The 21,348-nt window shown below is 41.4% G+C and overlaps 2 protein-coding genes across 6 annotated transcripts; both read right to left on the reverse strand.

Annotated features, from left to right (window-relative positions):
* Positions 1–506: 506 nt before the first annotated feature.
* Positions 507–9,855, reverse strand: pcsk1nl (proprotein convertase subtilisin/kexin type 1 inhibitor, like). The gene is made up of 5 exons (XM_082517846.1): positions 9,735–9,855; positions 4,252–4,507; positions 3,724–3,967; positions 3,539–3,646; positions 507–1,480 (listed from the first exon to the last, which is right to left on the reverse strand). Exons 1-5 carry the CDS (start codon positions 9,786–9,788, stop codon positions 1,078–1,080), a joined length of 1,065 nt encoding a protein of 354 aa, XP_082373972.1. The 5' UTR covers positions 9,789–9,855; the 3' UTR covers positions 507–1,077.
* Positions 9,856–12,276: 2,421 nt separating this feature from the next.
* On the reverse strand, positions 12,277–20,604 carry LOC309696767 (synaptophysin-like). Of its 5 annotated transcripts, none has more exons than XM_082518155.1 (8): positions 20,432–20,604; positions 17,870–17,935; positions 15,904–16,028; positions 15,421–15,619; positions 15,157–15,348; positions 13,782–14,036; positions 13,427–13,520; positions 12,277–12,934 (listed from the first exon to the last, which is right to left on the reverse strand). In XM_082518155.1, exons 1-7 carry the CDS (start codon positions 20,531–20,533, stop codon positions 13,455–13,457), a joined length of 1,005 nt encoding a protein of 334 aa, XP_082374281.1. In that variant the 5' UTR covers positions 20,534–20,604; the 3' UTR covers positions 12,277–12,934; positions 13,427–13,454. The 5 variants fall into 5 exon arrangements, with proteins under 5 accessions (XP_082374281.1, XP_082374280.1, XP_082374279.1 ...); XM_082518154.1 differs by having other exon boundaries at positions 12,277–12,916; positions 13,440–13,520; positions 20,432–20,603; XM_082518153.1 differs by having other exon boundaries at positions 13,440–13,520; positions 20,432–20,603.
* Between the last annotated feature and the right edge of the window lie 744 nt (positions 20,605–21,348).

Here is a 21,348-nt window from a genome sequence, read left to right on the forward strand (position 1 = left end):
AACAAAGTTGGGAAAGACTTAACCTAGTTAATTTACTTACCTGAAACAGAATAATCAAAAAGATGTGCTGTTTGTTTTAATGATATTATAGCCAAACTGTTTTGTGTATATATTTCAAACAGTTAAGTCAGAATGATTGTTTCATATTTATTAACTTAAATTCAGAGTACTTGGGGTGTGAAGACTGTGATAAAAGTGTCATTTTTTCACACCAATGTGACCCATAATTGATTAAATGAACAAGATTTTTTTTTTTTATCAGATAAGATCCGAAACTGCCATCTCAACCTATAAACTCACCAGACGACTGAATAGTGAGGTTAAAGTTTAAAGAAGATGTAGGGTAATTTTCCCATAGACCTCAACACAATCGGACTGTTTTGCAAGCAGATCAGACTCCCCCTGCTGGCCATTAGAACAATTACAGGTCCTACACTGTTCTCCCTTTCGACAACCACAGGATACGTCCGTCTTTGGTGGGGACAAAAACAGACAGCAGGCGGCAGTGAAGGTCGACTTTACCGACTTTATTTCTGAGTGTGACATGAATCAAAATTTCACCACAGACAGACGAATCATCACAAGCTGAAGTACAGGAACACAACGAGAACGTATTGATCACATAGCTGATGAGCCATTGCCAAGGTTATTACCACTTTCCACCATCTCTCCATCTTTTTTGAAGGAAAGAAGCTCGATTTAATGGCGAACCTGTAACAATGTAACCACATTACAGTAATGAAGAGTCTAACTACAAGCCCCAGAGACCATTGCAGTAGATTATCAGCCAATCGGAGAGCTTGAGAAAGAAGTTTCTTTTCACAAATTTGATTCCGGTGAATTTTTAGATTTTGGTTCATTGAATGTGCTGGAACAATGCCTGCTGAGGCTCATGGGAAATGTAGTGTTTTAAAGACTCGCACAAACGGAACCGTTTTATCCTTTTCCATCTGTTTGACATTTCTCCTCATTTTTACAACAAACAACTTGATAAATGTTCACGAAAGCAGCAGGAACAAATGAAAAAGATGCACAAATAAAAACCTGAATGACAACGTATACTCTTTTCTCTACTCCTTACTCCCTCATGTACTCCAGAATCTGATCAACCAATATTTGTGGGTCGTAGTTCAGAGCAGCTCTCCTCCGGCGCCTACGACTCCCATGATTCAGTTCCTCTGCGTCACCTGTTGACGTAGTGTCGATGCGTTTCATCCTCTGCAGCCCGACCACCTGGGGGTACAGCTTCTCTCCTTGCTCCTCTCCGTCGTAATCCTCCAGCCTCTTCACCCTGAGGAGGGGAGGGTCGTTGCTAGGTGAAGGGGGAGCCAGATCGTCAAGAGAACGGCGGGTTCTTCTGTGGGCGGAGCTAACAGGCTCAGGTGCTTTCGCTGACAGGTCCCTCTTCGCTCTGCGACCAGAGGAGGCGACCGAGGCACCGTTAGGACCGATGCTGGAGAGTATCCCAGCAACCATCCGCCTAAGGAGGGAATACATGGCCATCTTGAATTTATTATTATTATTATTGATAATATTATTAAACAAAATAAGTAAGCAATTTATTAATAAATCATACTATTAATTTACATCATAAAATAAAGAGTCGGTGGTTCAGCAGCTGTGGGCACATCATTGGATCATTAAGTTCAGTTTTACATTTTCTAATAAGTATAAAACTGAAACAAGTCAAATGAAGACACATAATTAATAATAACATTTCTGATATTAGTTCCCAAATGGTCTTCAGGGAAGTCAAAGTGTGCCTTTAGATTTTTTTGCTTTTTGCCTTGACGTGTGTCAAAAAAAAAAAAAAAGATTGAAAAACACGAAATACATCCTCTGGATTGTCACAGTCAGTCCCTGATGTACTAAAAATAAAAATAAACAATATCTACTAAATATCATAGAGATTAACATAATTCAGCGCTACGTGCATCATGTTTTAAGTTAGTTTTCAAAGTGTGTCTTTTAGAGAGCAGTGCAGTTTAGGACCAATCTAAACTGGTTCAAAACATACTTAGAAAACAGGAAATACTTTGTATCAAAAGGTAACTTCACATCTGAGCAGACAAGGATCACATGTGGAGTTCCCCAAGGTTCCATCTTGGGACCCCCTCTGTTTAACATTTACATGCTCCCACTGGCACAGATTATAAAGAACAACAAAATAAACTATCACAGCTATGCAGATGACACACAAATATATATCACAATGTCACCAGGAGACCGAGGCCCTGTACAGGCTGTTGGTAAATGCACTGAGGAAATCAATGACTGGTTGTGCCACAATTTTCTCCAACTAAACAAAAACAAAACTGAAGTAATAGTCTTTGGTGCCAAAGAAAAACGATTACAGGTCACCAGAGAACTTCAATCTATACACCTAAAAACCACAAACCAGGCGAGAAATTTGGGTGTAGTGATGGATGCAGACCTAAACTTAGAAAAACACATTAAGACAATTACAAAATCAGCTTACTATCACCTCAAGAATATTTCAAGGATAAAAGATCTGATGTCTCAACAGGACCTGGAAAAACTAGTCCATGCATTCATCTTTAGTAGGCTTGATTACTGTAACAGCATCTTTACAGGTCTACCTAAAAAATCAGTCAGACATCTACAGCTCATTCAGAACTCTGCTGCTCGAGTCCTCACTAAGACCAAAAAAGTGGACCACATCAGTCCAGCTCTGAGGTCTTTACACTGGCTGCCTGTCCGTCAGAGGATAGACTTTAAAGTCCTGATGCTGGTCTATAAAGCTCTGAATGGTTTAGGACCAAAATACATCAGTGACCTCCTGACCCAATATGAACCTTCCAGATCCCTCAGGTCATCTGGATCCGGTCTTTTATCAGTTCCTAGAGTCAGAACCAGACACGGAGAAGCTGCATTCAGCTTTTATGCTCCTTATATCTGGAACAAACTCCCAGAAAGCCTCAGATCAGCTGAAACACTCAGTTTATTTAAATCCAGGTTGAAGACTCACCTGTTCTCAGCTGCATTTGACTAAAGCACCAAATCCTGTAAAGCACTGTTTTACTTTTAAGCTTAAATTTCAAAAGTTACATTTTAACTACTGATTTTATCTACTGTTCCTTTCTTTCTTTTTTCCCATCTTAAATCATGCTTTTTATTTGTTTTGGATTTTTAATGTCTCTGTAAAGCACTTTGAAACCCTGTTTCCCTGTAAACCTTTGGATGTTCTCAATAAGTGTTAATATGTGAATAGAGGAGGACACAAATATAGATGTCTCTTAAAAATAATCAAAACATTTCAATATTTTAGGGTGGAAAACTTTCATTCAGAGAAAACTCATTCATTCTGTAATTAGTCATGCTAAATTAAAACTTTGTTCACATTGTTTTAATATATTCTGATTCTTTCTCTCCATTTCTTAACTTTCTTTTCAAAGTACTTTCATTTAATAATTAAACTCACAGTTACAGTGGACTGAATTTTAAAAAAGAACTCTGTAGAGCTGCAGGTGGAGCGGACTGATCCATCGTTTATCCATTAACAGATTGGTGAGCTCACCTCAGGGTTTCCTGGTCTCGGCTCAGTCCTGATGCGACTCGTCCAGCCTGCTGACGTCTCTCCTGTTTCGCTCTTTCCAGCAGCGTCTGAGCGAGCCGGGGATCCATCCTGAGAAAATCATGCTTTATTATTATTGATTACTTTTTCTGTCTCCTACAGATTCTCAGCATGAAACTAAAATTTACCTGTCAAGCAGGGCCTGAGCAAGCTGGGGCTCCACAAGGCCCCACCAGGCGGCCCGGGGCCTCCCCATGCTCATCCCCCTTCCAGTCTCATCGTAGTCTGCAGGAGCAGGACCCTGGAAGTCCCTTGTGGGGCCCTGATCATCCTCCTCATCCTCCTCCTCCTCGACCACTTCCACGTCACCCGGACCGACCAGTCCTGCGCTCTCTGCCTCGCTCAGTAGGCGGAGCAGAGCTGCCAGGTAGGCTGTGGACATATTTGATTGGTGTACTTAGAAGTTGGTTTTAATTTCGCCTAAATAAATATACTGATGATAAACTGATACGGAGAAACGTTTACAATGGAAATAATTGAAGTGATGTGAGGAAACAAAGACAAAATATTGTATTTTTACCAATAAATTAATGAACATTTCTAGAACAAAGTCAGAATTTTTGTTCATATGTAAAACACTAAAAAAAGTAAACAAAGTTTCCCTGAAAATGAAAATCTCAAGAAAAACATAAAAGAAAGGATTAAAGTTTCCTAACCCGCTCGCTGCTCCTCTTCCTGCTCCTTCCTCTGGTCTCTCTCCACCAATCGCTGCAGTGCCTGGTCCAAGCCCCTCCCCCTCCAGTCATCTGATTGGTAGTACAGGTCATTGGCCCTGCCTCCTCCCTGCATGGCAGGATATGACATCATCTGATCTTCATAAGGCAGCATGTTAGGGAGGTCTCTGCGCTGGCGTCTGACTCCACCCACTGACACATCCAGGCCGTGGCCCCCAGCACGAGCTGCAGGTAGAGACTGAGGGAGACAGACCAGAAGTTATAGCTTAGATAAGCTTAAATTTTTATTCTCAGGGATTAAAAATAAAATCCATCTCATGAAAGAACAGATGCCTTCTGTCAGATTTAGCGAGTAGCTAATTTCCCTTTCCAGTAACTGAGCAGGTAGATACGATATTAAATAAGGTATGAAATAATCACCACCAACATAAATACTTGCCTTTCACTTGAGCTAATTTGAAACTTTGTCCATTATATGTGGCAGATTAACAGCTAATTGCTCAGCTTCTTTCCTCCATATGTGAACATGTCAACATCATCGGCATACAGAGCACGTGGAAGCTGAAAAACAGAGTGCCCGATATTGATCCGTGCAGCACCCACCAAGCAAACGAGGTTGAAACATTAGCGTTGTGTCCCCTGCAAAACTGCACCAAGGACGTACAGATCTTGATGTTGTTTCCATGGTTACGGTCCTTTCAGATTGTGTCTTACAAAGCAAGAAATATTGATCAGGTTATTGCAAACAGAGCTTTTCCTTTGATGTAGCACCACTGATATGAACTAGCTGTGATCAGAGAGCCACAAAAAATATGCATGTATACATGTAATCATGTCCTTGTGTTGTGAACTGACTTCTCTCCATGTGCCTGGATGTCAACATTATAAATCTTTGAAGCAGTCTCCTTAAAGTGTTAATCGGTTAGTTAACTCAATATTCATTAGTGCTGAAGGTCAGGAGTTCGATTTCCCTGTGGTTGATTTGCTTTCAATGAGATTCTTACTTAAGAGAGAATAATTCCTTTTCATCTTGATTTAACCAATGAGCGGATGATAGAAAGCTAACTTTCCCTCTCCACAAAGTGTCGAAATGTTCACAGAAGGAAGGAAAGGTGTGAGAACAGATGTGACGCAGCAGTTTCTGTTCCTAAGTGAGTGTGTGTGAGACCGAGGAGGACTGATGCAGTGATGAAAGACAGCCGAGAGGGTTATCGATGAGCTGTCTGAGGCCTCGGGGTGATCGCATTTATATCAGACTCTCAGACCATGGTGATATTAATCAGTGAGCTGCACTTACGGTGACTCAGCAGCAGTGCTGGCTGTATGATTGCACTGAGAAATTATTGTTCTTCTATTTAGTATTCACATCGCAATTAATACTCCAGTTACCACTTAGATGTGCAACTGAGATGGATCTCACCACCACGTTGCTGTGAAAAGCTCTTTGAGCTGCTTTCAACTAATTATGCTAATAATAAATAAGGCTTTGTGGTAATAACGGTGAACCTAGCTTGCAGATTCACAGCTCCATATTTTTCTTCTCATACTCAATTACAGTAGCTTTGCCACCATAATCACCATTCATCTTATATTGGTTTTAGTTCATTTCTCCTGTGCTTTTATCCAGTTTTCTTCTGATTGGCTGCCCCTCCCAAACATCTGTGCTCATAGCCAGAGCTGTGTCGGAGACAGCTATATTAGAGATATCCCATATCAGTGGTGTCATCTGGGGAAAAGGCAGAGCATTTAGAGCAGTCTGGAGTCTGAGCCTTTGGCTCACAGGGATCATTTTTCATGCTCTGACTTCATTATTTCAAATTTTAACCATGCTTCATACAAATATCCACCATTTACTAAGAAATAAAACATTCTTTAAATCTACTATTTTTAAAAAACATCTGTGCTACATCTCACACAAACATGCTTGTACTGAACACGCCATCCAAATTTGGTAATATATTCTGCAGCACCACCTGGTGTTTCCACTCCTCCACCCCTGGCATCAACCTCTAGGCTCCAAGGGGATATTTACTTTTCACTTCCCAGTTCCTGTGCATCTCTTATTTTCAGTGAATGATGAGCCAAATGATCACCTCTAATTAAACTCTTCTGCTTAAATCTAGGCAGGCATCTTTCTGTCATAAGTGTCTGAATGAAATGTGCTAATCCTCGTCATTGGGAGACATATGTTGGCAGATGTGACGTTTAATGCTTAAGTGACAGTTACACATCAGTGCATCTGCGCTGATATAGAGCGACTCATGGGTAAAGTACCTAAAACTGCTCCTCAGTATGAAGAGTCTGAATAGGCTGCGAGCAATCTTTGCTCAGGATTAATGGAAGCATGAGAGAAAAATGCTTCAACAGCTTCTTTCACATGAAAGAAGCTGTCGCTTTGACTGTGAGATGATTAAATCTTCCATGCCAGGCGATCGCAGCAGACAGATCCGGGTTCATCCTGCTGCAGCAGCTTTAATTTCCAGCCGAGATGTGTCAGAGTTCTCGAACTAACACTGATTTACAATGATAATATGTCTCCGCCTGCAGCAGAGCAGCTTATTCCGGAGAGGAGGAGGGTTGTATCTGTGGCTCTGTGTGATGGTGAGACAGCGGCGTGATGAAGAGATGAAGGAGGAGGAGGTAATGAGCCCTCTGAGGAGAATAACTCTCTGACTCACTGTGGGATCCAGTATTTTCTGCAAACGTTAGAGCAGCTCTGACACGGCGCTCTGGGAGATTAAAACATCAGCATAAAAACCTAAAAAAGAGCTTTTCTTTGCTTTCTGTGCAGCACGGAGGGAGAATTTAGTCATATTAAGCCAAAATGTCCACATTTTCACATCATATCATGATCTTTCACCGTTTTCCAGACTGAACTGAGCACCGTATGGAAAAACACAGGTCCAGCAGATGTGTTATGGATTCTGCTCAGATATTCCATTTTCATAAGATGATAGCTCATAGCATCGTAACTTCCCAAAGAAGAGGCAGGTGTCCAAATTACACCCTGCTTTATCCTAACATTTGACACCAATAAATAAGCCTTAACTGAGATCATAAACGCACAAGGACAATGTTTACTGAGGTCACAAACCAATGAAGCAAAGGTCCAATTTCACATACTTAATACAACCAGTCTGAGGTTTGAGACCTGAAGAGTATCCCCCTGCTGGCTATTGGAAAGAATGCATGTTTAAGACACTTGCATCCATCTTTCAGACCCTGAATCCACAATCATCTATGGGTGAAACGTGATTATAAAGAAAAGTGAAGTTCTTCCAAAGTTAAAGAGCAAAATAATTCCATGTTAGGTGGCTGCAGGGGCGCCAGGAGAGTCTATAGTTCCCACAATCCAATGATCCAATAAAAATACACCGTCTCTGTGAGCTGACCGAGGTCGCATTTTTATTTGCTGTTTATTTTTATTCTGACCTGCTGGTTTGTTAGCTTTACCTGGTTAGAATTACAAAGATCATGGTTTGGGTTAAAATAGTATTACATGTTTTTTCAGCGCTCAGGTTTCTCGGTTGCCTGGATACCTGATCACGCAACCCTTAAAAAGAAAGTCATATTTCTAATGAGATGCATTTGTTTCAGAGTTATGCTCTGTCTGTCTGTGGTACTCATCATGACTGTGAAAGTCACTTTGTTCCTCATGGAAGTGAAGCAACCAAGAAACCTGAGCTCTGAAAGAATCATCATATTTTTCATATTTCTGTGGCGCTACAGTAAGAAGGAAGAAGCTTTTAATGGGAGAGGAGCGAAAAGATCTTGTGTCAGACAGGATGAACTAATGGGCAGCATAAAGACCCAGTAAAAGGTTCAAAAAGAATTAATTTGGACTGAATCATGCAGATGTGTCATGCTGGAGATGGGCAAAATAAGCCACTCTTTAACTGTTTTTACACAAAATCAAGCTTTATTATCACAACCCTCATATTTATCTGGAAGTGAGGGGTCTCAGCAGAAGTAAGGTTAAGCAGTATGTGTTGTTTTCAGTCGTTACCCTGTAGTAGTTAGATAGAAGCTACGTATCTATAACGTTACTGATGTCGATCAACGTGCTGGTTGAATTCCCACAACTTATATGTCTGTGTAGCCAAACAGGTATGTAAACGGACACCATAATGGGACCATAAGTCCCAAAAAAGTTAACAGCGCATGACATTATGCACAGGTCGAACGCTGTTGGACTAGACCAGTAAAGAGAATGGCAGCACTTTATCATAAGCATGAAAAGGTCAGATTGAAAAAGGGCAGGTAAAAGCAGAGAACTGACGGTTTGCTCAGGATGTTCTTTGTAAACAACATTTGTTCTCTAAGCTGAAGGAGCACCAAAAGCAAGGACATGAACAAGAGCAGCCCATGTTGTAAGCTGTTCCGTACATGTTTTACACTCCCCCCGGGTGACAGCACACAGCTGCTTATCACCTACAGACCGCCACGCCAGGATCTGTCGGTGAGTCTTTTACAACATGTTTAAAAATTAAAGTCCAGGATGATGATGTCAGTGTCTAAACCTCGGTAACAAAGTGAGCACTGTGTGCAGTACAGGTGCAGTTGTGTTGTTGTGCACATACTGAATAAAGATTACATAACTTTATTGTCACAGCGCCGTGAGACCAAATATAAATTTTCCCTCAGAGACAATAAACCTCATCTCTATTATCGCTCAGTCATTTAGGTCTGTATGCTCAGGGAAGCGAACCCTGTCCTCACAAATAATGAACAGCAGTGCACACACACACACACACACACACACACACACACACACACACACACACACACACACACGCTGAGCAGTCATTATGTGTCAGGAGACCTGCTGTATCCTGTGTAATCTACGGCCGTGTTGCTGTGGGTAACCGTCTCCTGTCGCTATGGTGACAGCAGCTGAAACGAAATGTTCTTCCTGACACAGCAGCTACCCACACACACACACACACACACACACACACACACACACTCACTCACTCACACACACATCCACACACAAAAATAGACTCATGATTGTCCTGCTATCTTTGAGAGGACCCACGGTGAAATGATGCATCTGAGGGTCCAAACGCAGACCCTGGACCTGGTTCTGACCTGGTTCTGACCTGGTTCTGGTTCTCTCCGAACATCTAAAACTCAGTTTGATCTTCACGTAGATGCCACAGCCTCACAACATCTCAGTTTCTCTGCACTGATTTCCCTCATCTGTTAATCAATACCTAATCAATGAAATAGAAAACAGAAGACAGGCACACATACAGATGTGTGTGTGTGTGTGTGTGTGTGTGTGTGTGTGCTGACAGGTAGAAGATAAACAGCAGTGACATTGTTTTGCATCAGTGTCAGGTTACCGTGATGATGCAGCACCGTGGAGATGAATGGCTGGATAAACACACATGCGACACATATGTAAACATGCTCTCTCTCTCTCTGTATGTGTGTGTGCCGTCGGTGGGACTCGTCCTTACCTGAGTGGTGTGGATCAGAGCAGTGCTGAGCAGCAGGAGGCCGAGAGACGCCATGCTACAGGCCGAGCACACACACAAACACACACTGAGGCAGGATGCAGACACTCCTCTGATAAAAGGCAGGAAGGGGGGAGGGAACAGAGAGAGGGAGGAGCGATGACTCATGACAGAAGGCGAGAGGAGAAAGGAAAGAGAAGGAGGCGACAGGGAGAGCTTTTGAGATGGAATAAGATAATAACAGAAGACAGAGGACAAAATAGGATGTGATGAAAAATGGAAGAACCAAGAATTATGGGAGTGAATAAGGTGGGAGAAAAAAATAATTGAAGGACATAAGGAAGGAGATAAGAAGACACAGAAAGCGATAAGTTCATAAAAAGAGATAAGTTTGGCTGTAAGGGCATAAGGAAGGAGTTGAAGTAAGGAGGTCGATGTGGACACAAGGAAATAAAATACGGGAATAAAATTTCAGAAATGAGGCAAAGGAACAACGGAGGAGAAAACAAATGTAAAAAGTGGAAATAAATAAGATAAGGAAGGTAATAAGAAATGGGACAAGTAAGAAAATCAGTACACAAGGGAATGCAAGAAATAGGAAAGAGGGGGTGAGGGAGGAAAATGGGAAAAGGACACGAGGAGAAAAGGACATAAAGTGTATAAAACAAAAAGGGGCAAGGATTAAGATTAGGACATAAGGGGCGGCATGACGAGGGAAAGAAATAAGAAATAGTGTGGAAGAAGTAGCTACAGAGATAAGGAATTAAATAAACGAGGAGATAAGGAACAGGTAATATAAGAACCAAAGCAAAGAAGTATGTATTTCCATAACAAGGAGAGAAGGATATATGGAAGTTGCTAAGGATGAAGAGAAGGACACAACAGACTAAACACAGAAGAACCAAAAGATGCACCGATGGAGACGAGAAGACTGACCCAAGAAGAAGAAAAAGAAGAGGAAGGATCACTTTTTTTCACAGAAACATTTGATTGGAAGACAAATAAAAACAAACGTAAAAGAAAAGCAGCAACACTCCAAAACAGCTCGCTGACTGGAACATCCATCTGAAGATTTATAGCCAATAACTGAGATCCTGTCAAAGGGCAGAAAGCCACGGAGGAAGCTTTTAACAGAAACACTTCCTGCTCCGGGTTTTTATAGCACAATCTTCATCCTTTTTACAGCTGCCCTCACGTCCTCCTCTAATAATCCTCTGAGATTCCAGATTCATTGACTTTCTGCTATTACTTCTCCTCTCTCATTTTCTTCAATCTTGAGCACATCATAGTATTCCTTACAACCTCTCAGCTCACTCTATTCACTTCCATCTCTATCCTTAACCACTCTAACCTGGCTCACATCCTTTTGCAGCTCGACCTCTACACCTCCATCACTTTCCGTACTTCCTCATTCCACCACCAAGTCTTCCTGCCCTCTTGCATACACCGAACACCTTCTTGGCAGTTTCTCTCACCACATCAGCTGTACTTTCTCAGTTGTCTAGTAACTCGTCACTAACACTCAGTCTTTTCCCTGAACTGTCGCCAAATTCTTCCGTCTTCAGCTTTCATCATTTAAGCCTTGTCTTTGCCTTCACTCTCCTTTTCTTCTTGATGATGATGACCTCATTACCTCTGTTCCTTTAACCCTTTCTCTACCACTTCATCCAGTTACTCCAGAATTCCTCTCTTTCAGCATTCAACATTAGCCATTTGACTTCAAGCATCAACATTTAAAATCCCTGCTCTCACCTTTCTTTCTCTCTCACTGCCTCCTAACATGCCCCCTCTCCTCTTTCCTTTGTCTTTGGCTAACAGCAGCACAGTTTTCATTGACACCCTGTAGGCCAACAGCGCCAAAGGCATTTGTTGCCAGCCCGGGCCTGACAGGCTGATTTTTGACGACTCGTTTGATTTGGCAAAGATTTTTTGCCAGACGCTCTAGTGCACAGGTGTTGAACTCCAGGCCTCGAGGGCCGGTGTCCTGCAGGTTTTAGATGTGTCCTTGATACAACACAGCTGATTTAAAGGTAAATAACCACCTCAACATGTCTTGAAGTTCTCCAGAAGCCTGGTAATGAACTAATCATTTGATTCAGCTGTGTTGACCCAGGGTGAGATCTAAAACCTGCGGGACACCGGCCCTCGAGGCCTGGAGTTTGACACCCCTGCTCTAGTGGGTGCGGCACTATGGCGTTTGGCCAGGTTTCAAACTACATTCTCTTCTCAAAACGATTTCTCTTATTTAATCACAATAGTTGACATTTTGTTTGGACATTTTCTACTGACAGCCACATCATTCTACATATGAACAAAACACATACAATATCCCAAATCCCTGTCGCCGCAAAATCTCATCCATTTTTCTGAAAAACACGCACCACCCAGCACTCTGAGGCGGATGCTCTGATCCCCTCTGGATCATCGACCTCTGGGCCACTCTCACTTCCTCCTGGTAGAAACCACCTTCAACTCAGATTCATTCTTTAAACTTTTGTCGAAAAGAAGTTTAAAACTCAAAAATGACAACCAGAGAAGAGCAGAGTTCATAACAGATCAGTTTATTGAACTTCCACAAACAGCCGACTAAACAAAGAGAGCGCAAAAGCTTGTTTTTAAATGTGTCAAACTTTCTTTTATTACACCATTAAAACTCATTCAAGATTCTGGATCCATCCTTCTACCGTTTAAAAACACGTTTTAAACTGTGCACAAAACAAATGCAAAGTGTTGGTTACAAAGCATAAATGCTCTTGCAAAAGTCTAATATGATTGTCAGTGAGTTCATGTTCATATACGATTCAGTAACCATATAGACTGCAGATACATTCAGATAATAAGCAGGCAGAACACCATTATCATATAGATATACACCATATAGCAGGTCATGTAACAGTGGATAGGGCAGATTAGCACTAAATAAGAAGTAGTTCAGTATGTGTTATATATTTGTTCAAAGTGATCTATTCAATACAACTGATTAATGTGTGTGAGTCCTATCAGCACTGTCACTGGTTACAGGTTACTATTTGTTATGGATGTCTTGGTGGTTAGCTTTTATTAATCATTTATACATCAGTTTGTTATGGTAAACATCTAAACCTCTTTTTCCTCATCGATCTCCATGGAGTGTTGCATTGTGGGTAGATTGCAGGTGGCTCACTGTTGGCTTGTTACGACGCTTCCTGTGACAGAGAAACAAACTGGAGACATTTTCTCATATAAGAGCAACTTCTCAAATTATCATGACCTAAAAAGTTTGAATGTTTTGCGTCAGGGAATTCAAAAAAAGCATCATTAAGCAAAAAAAAAAAAGATTAAATATTTTGCATCAGCATGATTTGAATGAACATATATTTGTACAAGAATACACACCACACGAACACGATACTAGGCATATTTAACTGTCTCTGGATGCAGCTTGCTAACCTATTATGCTAGCTAGTTGATACCTTTGCACTCCACCTTTTAGTTCAAACATGAAAACTTCTGGTTCCAAACAGTAGACAGGATAACACTAAACTCTTAAAATCAAGTTTTATTCTTTTAGTGCTACAGCGGGTGTGTGGATGCTCTAGTTCGTGTTTTTTTGTTTTTGTTTTTTAACAAGAATCAAGTTACTGATTAATCAAGAAGAAATGAATTCAAAGTGCTATACTCTATATAGTGCCACATGTAAAATATACTAAACATACTTCACTGACTCACCCTCTTCCTCACAGCTCACATGTGATTGGAGAAGGAAGTCGGCGCCCCCTGCTGGTTGGAGCCCTGACTGTACTGCACGTCCTGGAGGAGGCAAGAAAACAAAACAAAAACCAGGACATATTCAGCCTGTAACTAATCATTATTTTCATTAGTTCGGTTTATTTACTTAACTGATGGCTGTAACAATGAAATGTTTGGATTTCGGGCAAGTCATCAGGAGCCAAAATAAAACATGCAGAGCGACCCCTTGTGGCAACAATGCAGTCAAAGGTAGCTAGCTAATCAATCTTTGATTAACTAGCATCACATCATCTAGTCACAGACCTTCAGGTGTGCGTTTACCTGCTGCAGCATTTTGTTTCCTGAGCATTGTCTTCTCACCTGGGGATATCCCTCCTGGCTGCAGTCAGGTGAGTGGCCTGCCTGTTTGTTGGTGTATGTTTCTTGTTCGTTGGCCCCCTGCTTGACGTGGGCATCAGGTGCAGCAGGTTTCTCCTGAGGAGGCGGAGCCAACACGGAGTCAGTGATGATGCCCGTCTCCCTATAGATGAACCAGAGGTTTCCCGCCCACAGGACCAGGTTAATGAAACCAAATGCCTGAGATGGGAGACAGTGAAGGTCAACCCTGGAGTCTCCGTTTAGATGTAGATTCAAAACTTTATCAACACAGAATAGAAGAATAGAATAGAAAAACCTTTTATTGTCATTGTACAAGCACAATGAAATTATGGGACATTATGAAACATCTTAACGAAGAACGTTCCAAAGTTCTCAAATTCAAATTTATTCAGATTTTTGTTCCTAGAGTTGCAGCTTCTCTAATAGCCACTTGAAGCCCACTCCAGAAACTAGTCAATCCCAACAGACTTCCATGTTAAAACACCTTTGCAGTAGAAAATATCGTGTTTACATAGCCAGTTTAACCTTTTATAAATGTTACTGGGGAGGAGTTAAAAAGAAGTATCATTGTTTTAAATTATATTATGGCTTCAAAGTATGAATGATCGGGACTGAGGCCACACTGAGTGACAGGTAGGACCACCAGTTCTTCAGTGTGTGGTCGCATTAAAAGACAAATTGTGTGTCACACTCGGATGTTTTTGGATGCACAGATATTTGAGCCTCAAAGCTCCTTTCTTTAGTACAAACATTAGCTGAAATAAGTAAATGTAACATATTTTCAGAGATTAGTCTAATGATGCCACAGTCAACATTACCAGCTACTCTGATCTAGCAAGGGTTTTGCCATGTCAGCATATTTTCTTGCTATGCACCCTGGACATGGAGTAATTTACAGGTCTGTCTACCTGACACTAAGCCATCTCACTTTTTCTGTCTCTTTATAATAGTGAAGTAAAATCGTACATAAATGTCAGCAATAAGCTTGTCCTTCATTTGTGATTGTCGGTGGCGTCAGGAGAATGTAAGGAGGGTGTGTCAGAAGATCTCTGCTGATCAGTTTACATCGGTTTTGGCAGCGTGTGCAAGGAAAGCTTGATCCTCATTTATTAACCATTTTGATATTTTCAGTTCAATAATTGCAGTTTAGTTAATGAATCACATTTGAAAATTGTGGCTTCTTTGTTTTGGATGTTTCTCAGTAATATTCTGTGCTTTATTGGTCAGTACTGACTCTCCAGTGTTGGGACCAGTAAGTTCTAAGTTCCCCCGTCCTGATGATGATCAGAGCTGTGCCCAGGCCCAGTGAAAGTCTTACCACAGAGGTGTTCAATCCTGACATAACCGGGTCGTGGACTTCACGGCATCTGTTCTCATCCTCTTCACAGGCGTTGATCATAGTGATGACTTCATCCGGGTTGGTCGCAGTCTTCACGTTGGACAGACCTTTGGCCCAGGCTGCCGAACTCACCAGCCACATGAAGGCGAACACTCCGGTGACTCCCAGGTCCTGAAACGGCACAAAGACGGAGTGAGGCAGGGTTTTCAGAGGTCAGCTGGGAAGTCGGGTGGCTGTACTTACGATCAGTGGGCCCTTGTTGTTCTCCTTGTACTTTTCAAAGAAGAAGACGTAAATGCTGAGAGCCGCCGTAGAGTACAGGAAGGCGAAGACGCCGATGGTGACAAAGAATTCGGCCGAGGAGGAGTAGTCGCCAGTCAGGAAAACCCGTTCTTTATACTCAGACTTACAGGTGGGGGCATCAAAATACTCCTGGTGGAGTCTGACAGAGGAGTTTAAAGTTTCCCTGTTAGTGAAGGTGATCTTTCACCAAAGTGATAAACAATAACTAACACGCAGATAATAACTTCAGAGCTTTGATGTTCAGAATGAGCCCAAAACACCTCAAAGCTTTGAAGAACCACTAAAGAGACAAAAAACACCCAGGAGGGCTGACCGATATCATTTAAATGAACCAGGATAGTGCTGCATCCTCTAAATACTATTTGAAAGAATTTTAAATAGGTCAAAGTCAGTTTCAGAGTTCACAGAGTTTTTTGTTCTGACCTGAAGGGATACTCAAACTCCACCTCTATACTCAGGTCGCTCTGCACCCAGCTCTTGCACTCCACCGCAATCTTGAACATCCCGGAATAACTGCCACAGGTGGAGAAGGCGAAGATGGCGAAGAACTGGAAGAAAGAGCAACAACACATCACAAGCTGTGGAAACAGCTCACAGTCAGAGCGGGCTCAGGTGAGCCTGAACTGCAGTAGGCCTCTGCATTTCATTTTTACTTTTGTACTAAAAAGGCTTTATTTTAAACATGTTAAAATCATATAACAAACATAACAATCATGATAACATGTTCAAAAAGGAGCAGAAAGACACATAATCTTAATCCCACTACAAAACGTTCTGTGTTTTTATTGGAATACTTACTTTCCGATAATAATTAAAAATTAAAAATAATTAAAAAGACTAAAACTAACAGTGACACTAAACGTATAAATAAAATGCATCAAAACTATAATAACTGATGCACGGATTGTAGGCGTGCTCACTGAAGGAACAATCCCATTAAATCTTCTTTATTTTAGCCTGTTGTTTTTTCCATTTTGTCTATTGTGTGTCTTCAGTTCATAACAACAAGTTGCGTCAGAGTGTCACCCAGGGCTTTTGTACTTTTGACAAATTAATTCAGCTCCTACAGTGGAAAAGAAAACCTCTGGCAATGCGACAAATTAAAATCTGAATACTGAAGAATCTCTGACATTATTGTGACAATTGGCCTTTTAGCAGTTGGTGCAAAAATCCAAATTTTAGTTAGTCAAACTTTACTTTGGAATTTTCTTGTAGATTCAACAAAAGAAACTGGAACAAACGTGTTTTTTCGACAAGCTGCAAGCATCAAACTGCCTAAAGATGCAGTTTAAAATAAAGTTTTGTGCTACGCATAGATACAACACTGATTCATCCCTTGTGTTGAGTGCATTTGTATGCTTGAATGATTCATATTTATGTGTTAATTAGTTTAAAACAAAAAAAACCCCATTCCTCTGAAAATGGTCAGGTAAGGGGAAACAATGCAATGTTCAAAGAAAAACGGGAGAGGCCAGGAGAACTACAAGAAATGTGGGTGGCTCAAGACTTTTGCACAGCACAGCACTTCTTTAATATGATGCAGCTTATAAAGGCTGTACTGTAGGTTGGGTTTCTCTTTTTATCCTGTCTTCCTTCTCTCACACCAGCCAGTTGTGGCAGATGGCCCCGCCTCAAAGGTTTCTTCCTGTTAAAAGGGAGTTTTTCCTTCCCACTGTCACCAAAGTGCTTGCCTATAGGGGGTCATATGATTGCTGGGGTTTTCTCTGTATGTATTATTGTACAATATAAAGCGCCTTCAGGCGACTGTTGTTGTGATTTATATAAATAAAATTGAATTGAATCCTCCTCATTTGCAGTTTATAAAGAGTTTAGAAGAAAAAGAGTCCAATTAAAAAACACTGGTAGCAGGAAGATCTACAGAGTCTGCAAAAAGACATCAGCGCACCATTAAGTTACTAAGTTAAATTATTTAAAATACTGTCAAGTTTCCCCCCTTAAATTTATACAAAGTTATCTGAATCTGCAGTGAACCGGTGTCTTTTCCATAGAAGAAGAGTAAGAAAACGTTTAAAGCCACCACCCTCTCCCTACAGCGCCCCCTGCTGTGTGCTGGAATCTACAGTTTCTGTGTAACAAGTAAGCTCGCTCATTAAAACCTGCATCATAAAAGCGGCATTCAGAATTCTACAACAAACTAAGAATATATTGATATAGACCATAAAAGTGTATTTCATGTGTGTGTCCAAAGTCCTGTGTTATGCAGATGTGCATAAACTCTTCATATGATGATACTCGTGCTTTCCCGTATGGTGAATTATTAAATTCTGCCTATGATGTTTCCGAGCTTTAAACATCAACGTGAACTCAGTTACACATCCGTGCTGTGGTTGCAGTTTTTGTGGTGCAGCTGTTGGTCTGATGGACTCACCCATTGTAGGACCTTAACGAAGCCCAGAGGAACCTTCAGCACCCCAAACCGACCTCGGGTCACCAGCTGCAGACAGACAGATAAAAAAAAGCAGCAGGTAAAATATTTTCATTTTAGCAGCATGGTGAAAAACAGAAAGACTAATGACCCACTGTTCACGTGCACGTTTATTCAGGGACGTCAGATCATCAGGGTCAATAACAAAAATGACAAAAACAAAACACATTTTTATAAAAGCTTTCAGTTAGTTCATTCAAACTCTTCTCGTTTTCAAGACCCAGCATCTGTTTACATTCCAGATGTAGGGTCAAAATGATAAACTTGGTCCAGCTGGGCACCTGTAGACTCACCTTAAGATCAAATTAAAAAAATAAAAGGGATGGTAGTGGCCAGGTGATGAGCCGTGCCTGGTTTCCTCCAGACAGTTCAATCTTTATCTCATCAGACCAAAGAGTTTTGTTTCTCATGGTCTGACAGTCCTTCAGGTGCATTTTGACAAACTCCAGGTGGGCTGTCATGCGCCTTTTATTGAGGAGTGGTTTCCAGCTGGCCACTCGACCATACAGGGCTGATTGGTGGAGTGCTGCAGAAATTGTTGTCCTTCTGGAAGGTTCTCCTCTCTCCTCAGAGCACTGCAGGAGCTCTGTTTGAGGGACCATCCCTCCCCGATAAATGTCCTTCTACCCTGATCACTAAAATTGGCCGGGCATTCATAAGAGACACCATAGGAGGGAGAGTCCTTCTTCTTATGGTTGATGTAGACTTCTATGCTCTTTGGGACCTTCAGTGCTGCAGAAAGAACCCTTAGCACAAATCATAGGGTTTGTGCACATACGCAAAGTATATAGTGTAAATATAGATTAAATATGGTGTAAATGAGGTGCAGGGCCACCAGACCTAAAATTTTGGGTTGAATATAACTGAGTATTAATTCCAGTCTTTATATTATTCAGTGTATATTTGTCATAAAAACAAACACAGCGACAATGAAGCAAAGGTGTAACTCAAAGAGGAGGTGGGGGCCGATGGGTTGGATGGCGGGGGCCACCAGCTTCTACATATATCACAAACACAGACATCACAGTATGAGTACCTCATATACTCCACATGCTCTCCTAACTTCTCTATAAAGCACAAAAACAAATTGTTGCATAGTTGACGTCAACAGTTCATGGTCATTCTGCACAAATGACCGGGAGCGAGGTCAGAAAGTACCGGTAATGTGCTCCCCAGCATCCATCGAAACTGTTCAGAAAAGCGTCTATTTTAACCAGCATAGTGTCACATGACGAAGAAACACCTGCAGCTAAAATTCAGTTCATAAGGAAATTCATTCAGTTCATCTGTACTGCATAAAAATGTTAGGCTTTGGTCCCCGAGAGAAAACCGTGACTTAAACACATAGTGGACTTCTTGTAAGGTGCCCACACACACGACCACCTTAGGAATATGAACATCCAGTGTGACGCAGAGGATGGCCTCCATTAATAGTCACTGTGACTGCGCTGCTTGGACTGGTTGGTTGGACGTAATGAGCAGTCATGTGAGTTCCTGTCGCCTTTCTATCAGCTTAAAGCGTCCTGGTCATTCTCCTCTGACCTCTGCCACCAACAAGGCTTTTTACCACAGTGAACCGCCTCTCACTGGATGTTTTCTCCCTTTTTTAAGATTGTTGTCTGTAAACCTTAGAAATATCCGTGTGTCAAAGTCCCAGCAGATCAGCAATTTCTGAAATACCAACGTGGCTCACACCAACAACCATGCAACGCTCAAAGTCACTGAAATCACCTCTCTTAGACTGGATTTCTTTAAACATCAGCTTAGTTTTATTGTCTGAAAATGTTTAGTTTTAATTTTGTTTTTATTTGTTTCAATGTCAGTTTTTTTTTTTTTTTAAGATACGTGATTTGGTTATGCTGCAGGAAGTCATTGAGTGTGTGCAGGAATGGGAGGGGGCTCTTGTTGTTAGGGAGCTGGAGAGTGAGTTGTACCGGAGGACAATCCTCGGGATTAACGGCCCGTTTTTCTGTACCTCCTCAATAAACCGTGGTGAGAACAAACCGTCTGGTGCTCGAGAGCTTGCGAACGTTACAATGTATATATATATATATATATATATATAAGCACAGCATGAAAAGATGGGAGCTTAATTGCGCATCACCGCGGTCAATGATCCGGCTTACAATTGTTTACCTTGAAAGCTTCAGCAAAATCCTGAATGCATCATTAAATCACACCTTAAGCTTCTTTACTTGATAATTTATCATGATCAATTTGGATAAAAGCTTTTGATTGTTAGAAGAAAGAAATATAATCGTGTTTTGTCTGTTCGTTTACACGAAGTCTCGAATCAGTGCCTTTGAAAGAAAATCAGGTTAAAAAACAAACAAACAGAAAAAGGTCGTTATATCTTTAATCGTTTTATTTTCTTCCTGTCATGCCCAAGTGGGCACATTTCCGTCTTGAACGCAGCTCCTTTCTTCCGTCGTGTAGGTTTTTTTTTTTTTTTTTTTTTTTTTACCAGTAATCCAGTTTTTTGTTTCCATAAATGAGCACACTGACCGTATTCACTGCTTTCTCCAGATCCCTGGTGTCGGGTAACGGGGTTTTCCATTGGTTTGGCTTCGGAGCGACTCCTTGGGTGTTGGTTTTCGGTGCAACCATGCTGTATCATTAGTCGGTGTAGTTCTCCAGTATGCAGGATGTAATGTGGGTGTGGCCGTCTTCGGGAATTGATGCTGGATACAGTGCCCCCCCCAACCCCCTAAACAGATCTGTGTTTTTGCAAGCGTTGATCAGAGTTTTCCTTTTATTCTGATTTTTTCTGTGATGCAGTGATACTGCTCAGCAGGGGCGTTTCTAGGATCACACTTTAAAATCATAATGTGCCGTGCAGTTAACATTAATGGACGGTTCCGTTTTCAAACATATTCTGCCTTGTCTCACCAACCTCACATTACAGTGTTACTTTAAAAAGCAACTTAATCAGAGGGATTAACTATTGTAGTATCCAAAAAACATTTAGATCGAAAAATCAAAAATTCAATATAACAGTGCTTTAGGCTCGACCTGTTCATCAACAAATAATAAAATATTCAGTCAGTGAACTTTATTCACATGATGAACCTGAGTGGCATCCCACTATTAATCCATAGACTTTAAAATGATGTTGTCTCACCCTTTGCAGCTATAACAGTTTCAACTCTTCTGGGAAGGTTTTTCACAAGGTTTTGGAGTGTTTATGGGAATTTTTGACCATCATTCCAGAAAAACATTAGTGAGGTCAGACACTGATGCAGGACGAGCAGGCCTGGTTCACAGTCTCCGCTTCAACTATTTTGGTGGGTTCGGGTCAGGACTCTGCGCAGGCCAGTCATATTCTTCCACACCAAACTCTCTCACCCTTGTCTTTCTGGACCTTGCTCTGTTCACTGGTGCGAGGCATGTTGGAACAGGACCACCAGACTCGTCCATCGCTA

Source organism: Aulonocara stuartgranti, assembly GCF_965226115.1.
Source record: "Aulonocara stuartgranti genome assembly, chromosome: 20".
Lineage (NCBI taxonomy): Eukaryota > Metazoa > Chordata > Actinopteri > Cichliformes > Cichlidae > Aulonocara > Aulonocara stuartgranti.

Bases quoted from the DNA above. Each gene is read 5' to 3' on its own strand.
- pcsk1nl (XM_082517846.1), bottom strand. From the start codon at position 9,788: ATGGCGTCTCTCGGCCTCCTGCTGCTCAGCACTGCTCTGATCCACACC. The intron at 3,647-3,723 runs GTAAATTTTAGT...TGATTTTCTCAG, and splicing joins GCTCAGGCCCTGCTTGACAG to GATGGATCCCCGGCTCGCTC. The intron at 1,481-3,538 runs GTGAGCTCACCA...TTCCCTCCTTAG, and splicing joins CGAGACCAGGAAACCCTGAG to GCGGATGGTTGCTGGGATAC.
- LOC309696767 (XM_082518155.1), bottom strand. From the start codon at position 20,533: ATGGTTGCACCGAAAACCAACACCCAAGGAGTCGCTCCGAAGCCAAAC. The intron at 17,936-20,431 runs GTCAGTGTGCTC...GTCTGTCTGCAG, and splicing joins TGGAGAAAGCAGTGAATACG to CTGGTGACCCGAGGTCGGTT. The intron at 15,620-15,903 runs GTCAGAACAAAA...CTCCTCTGTCAG, and splicing joins GAGTTTGAGTATCCCTTCAG to ACTCCACCAGGAGTATTTTG.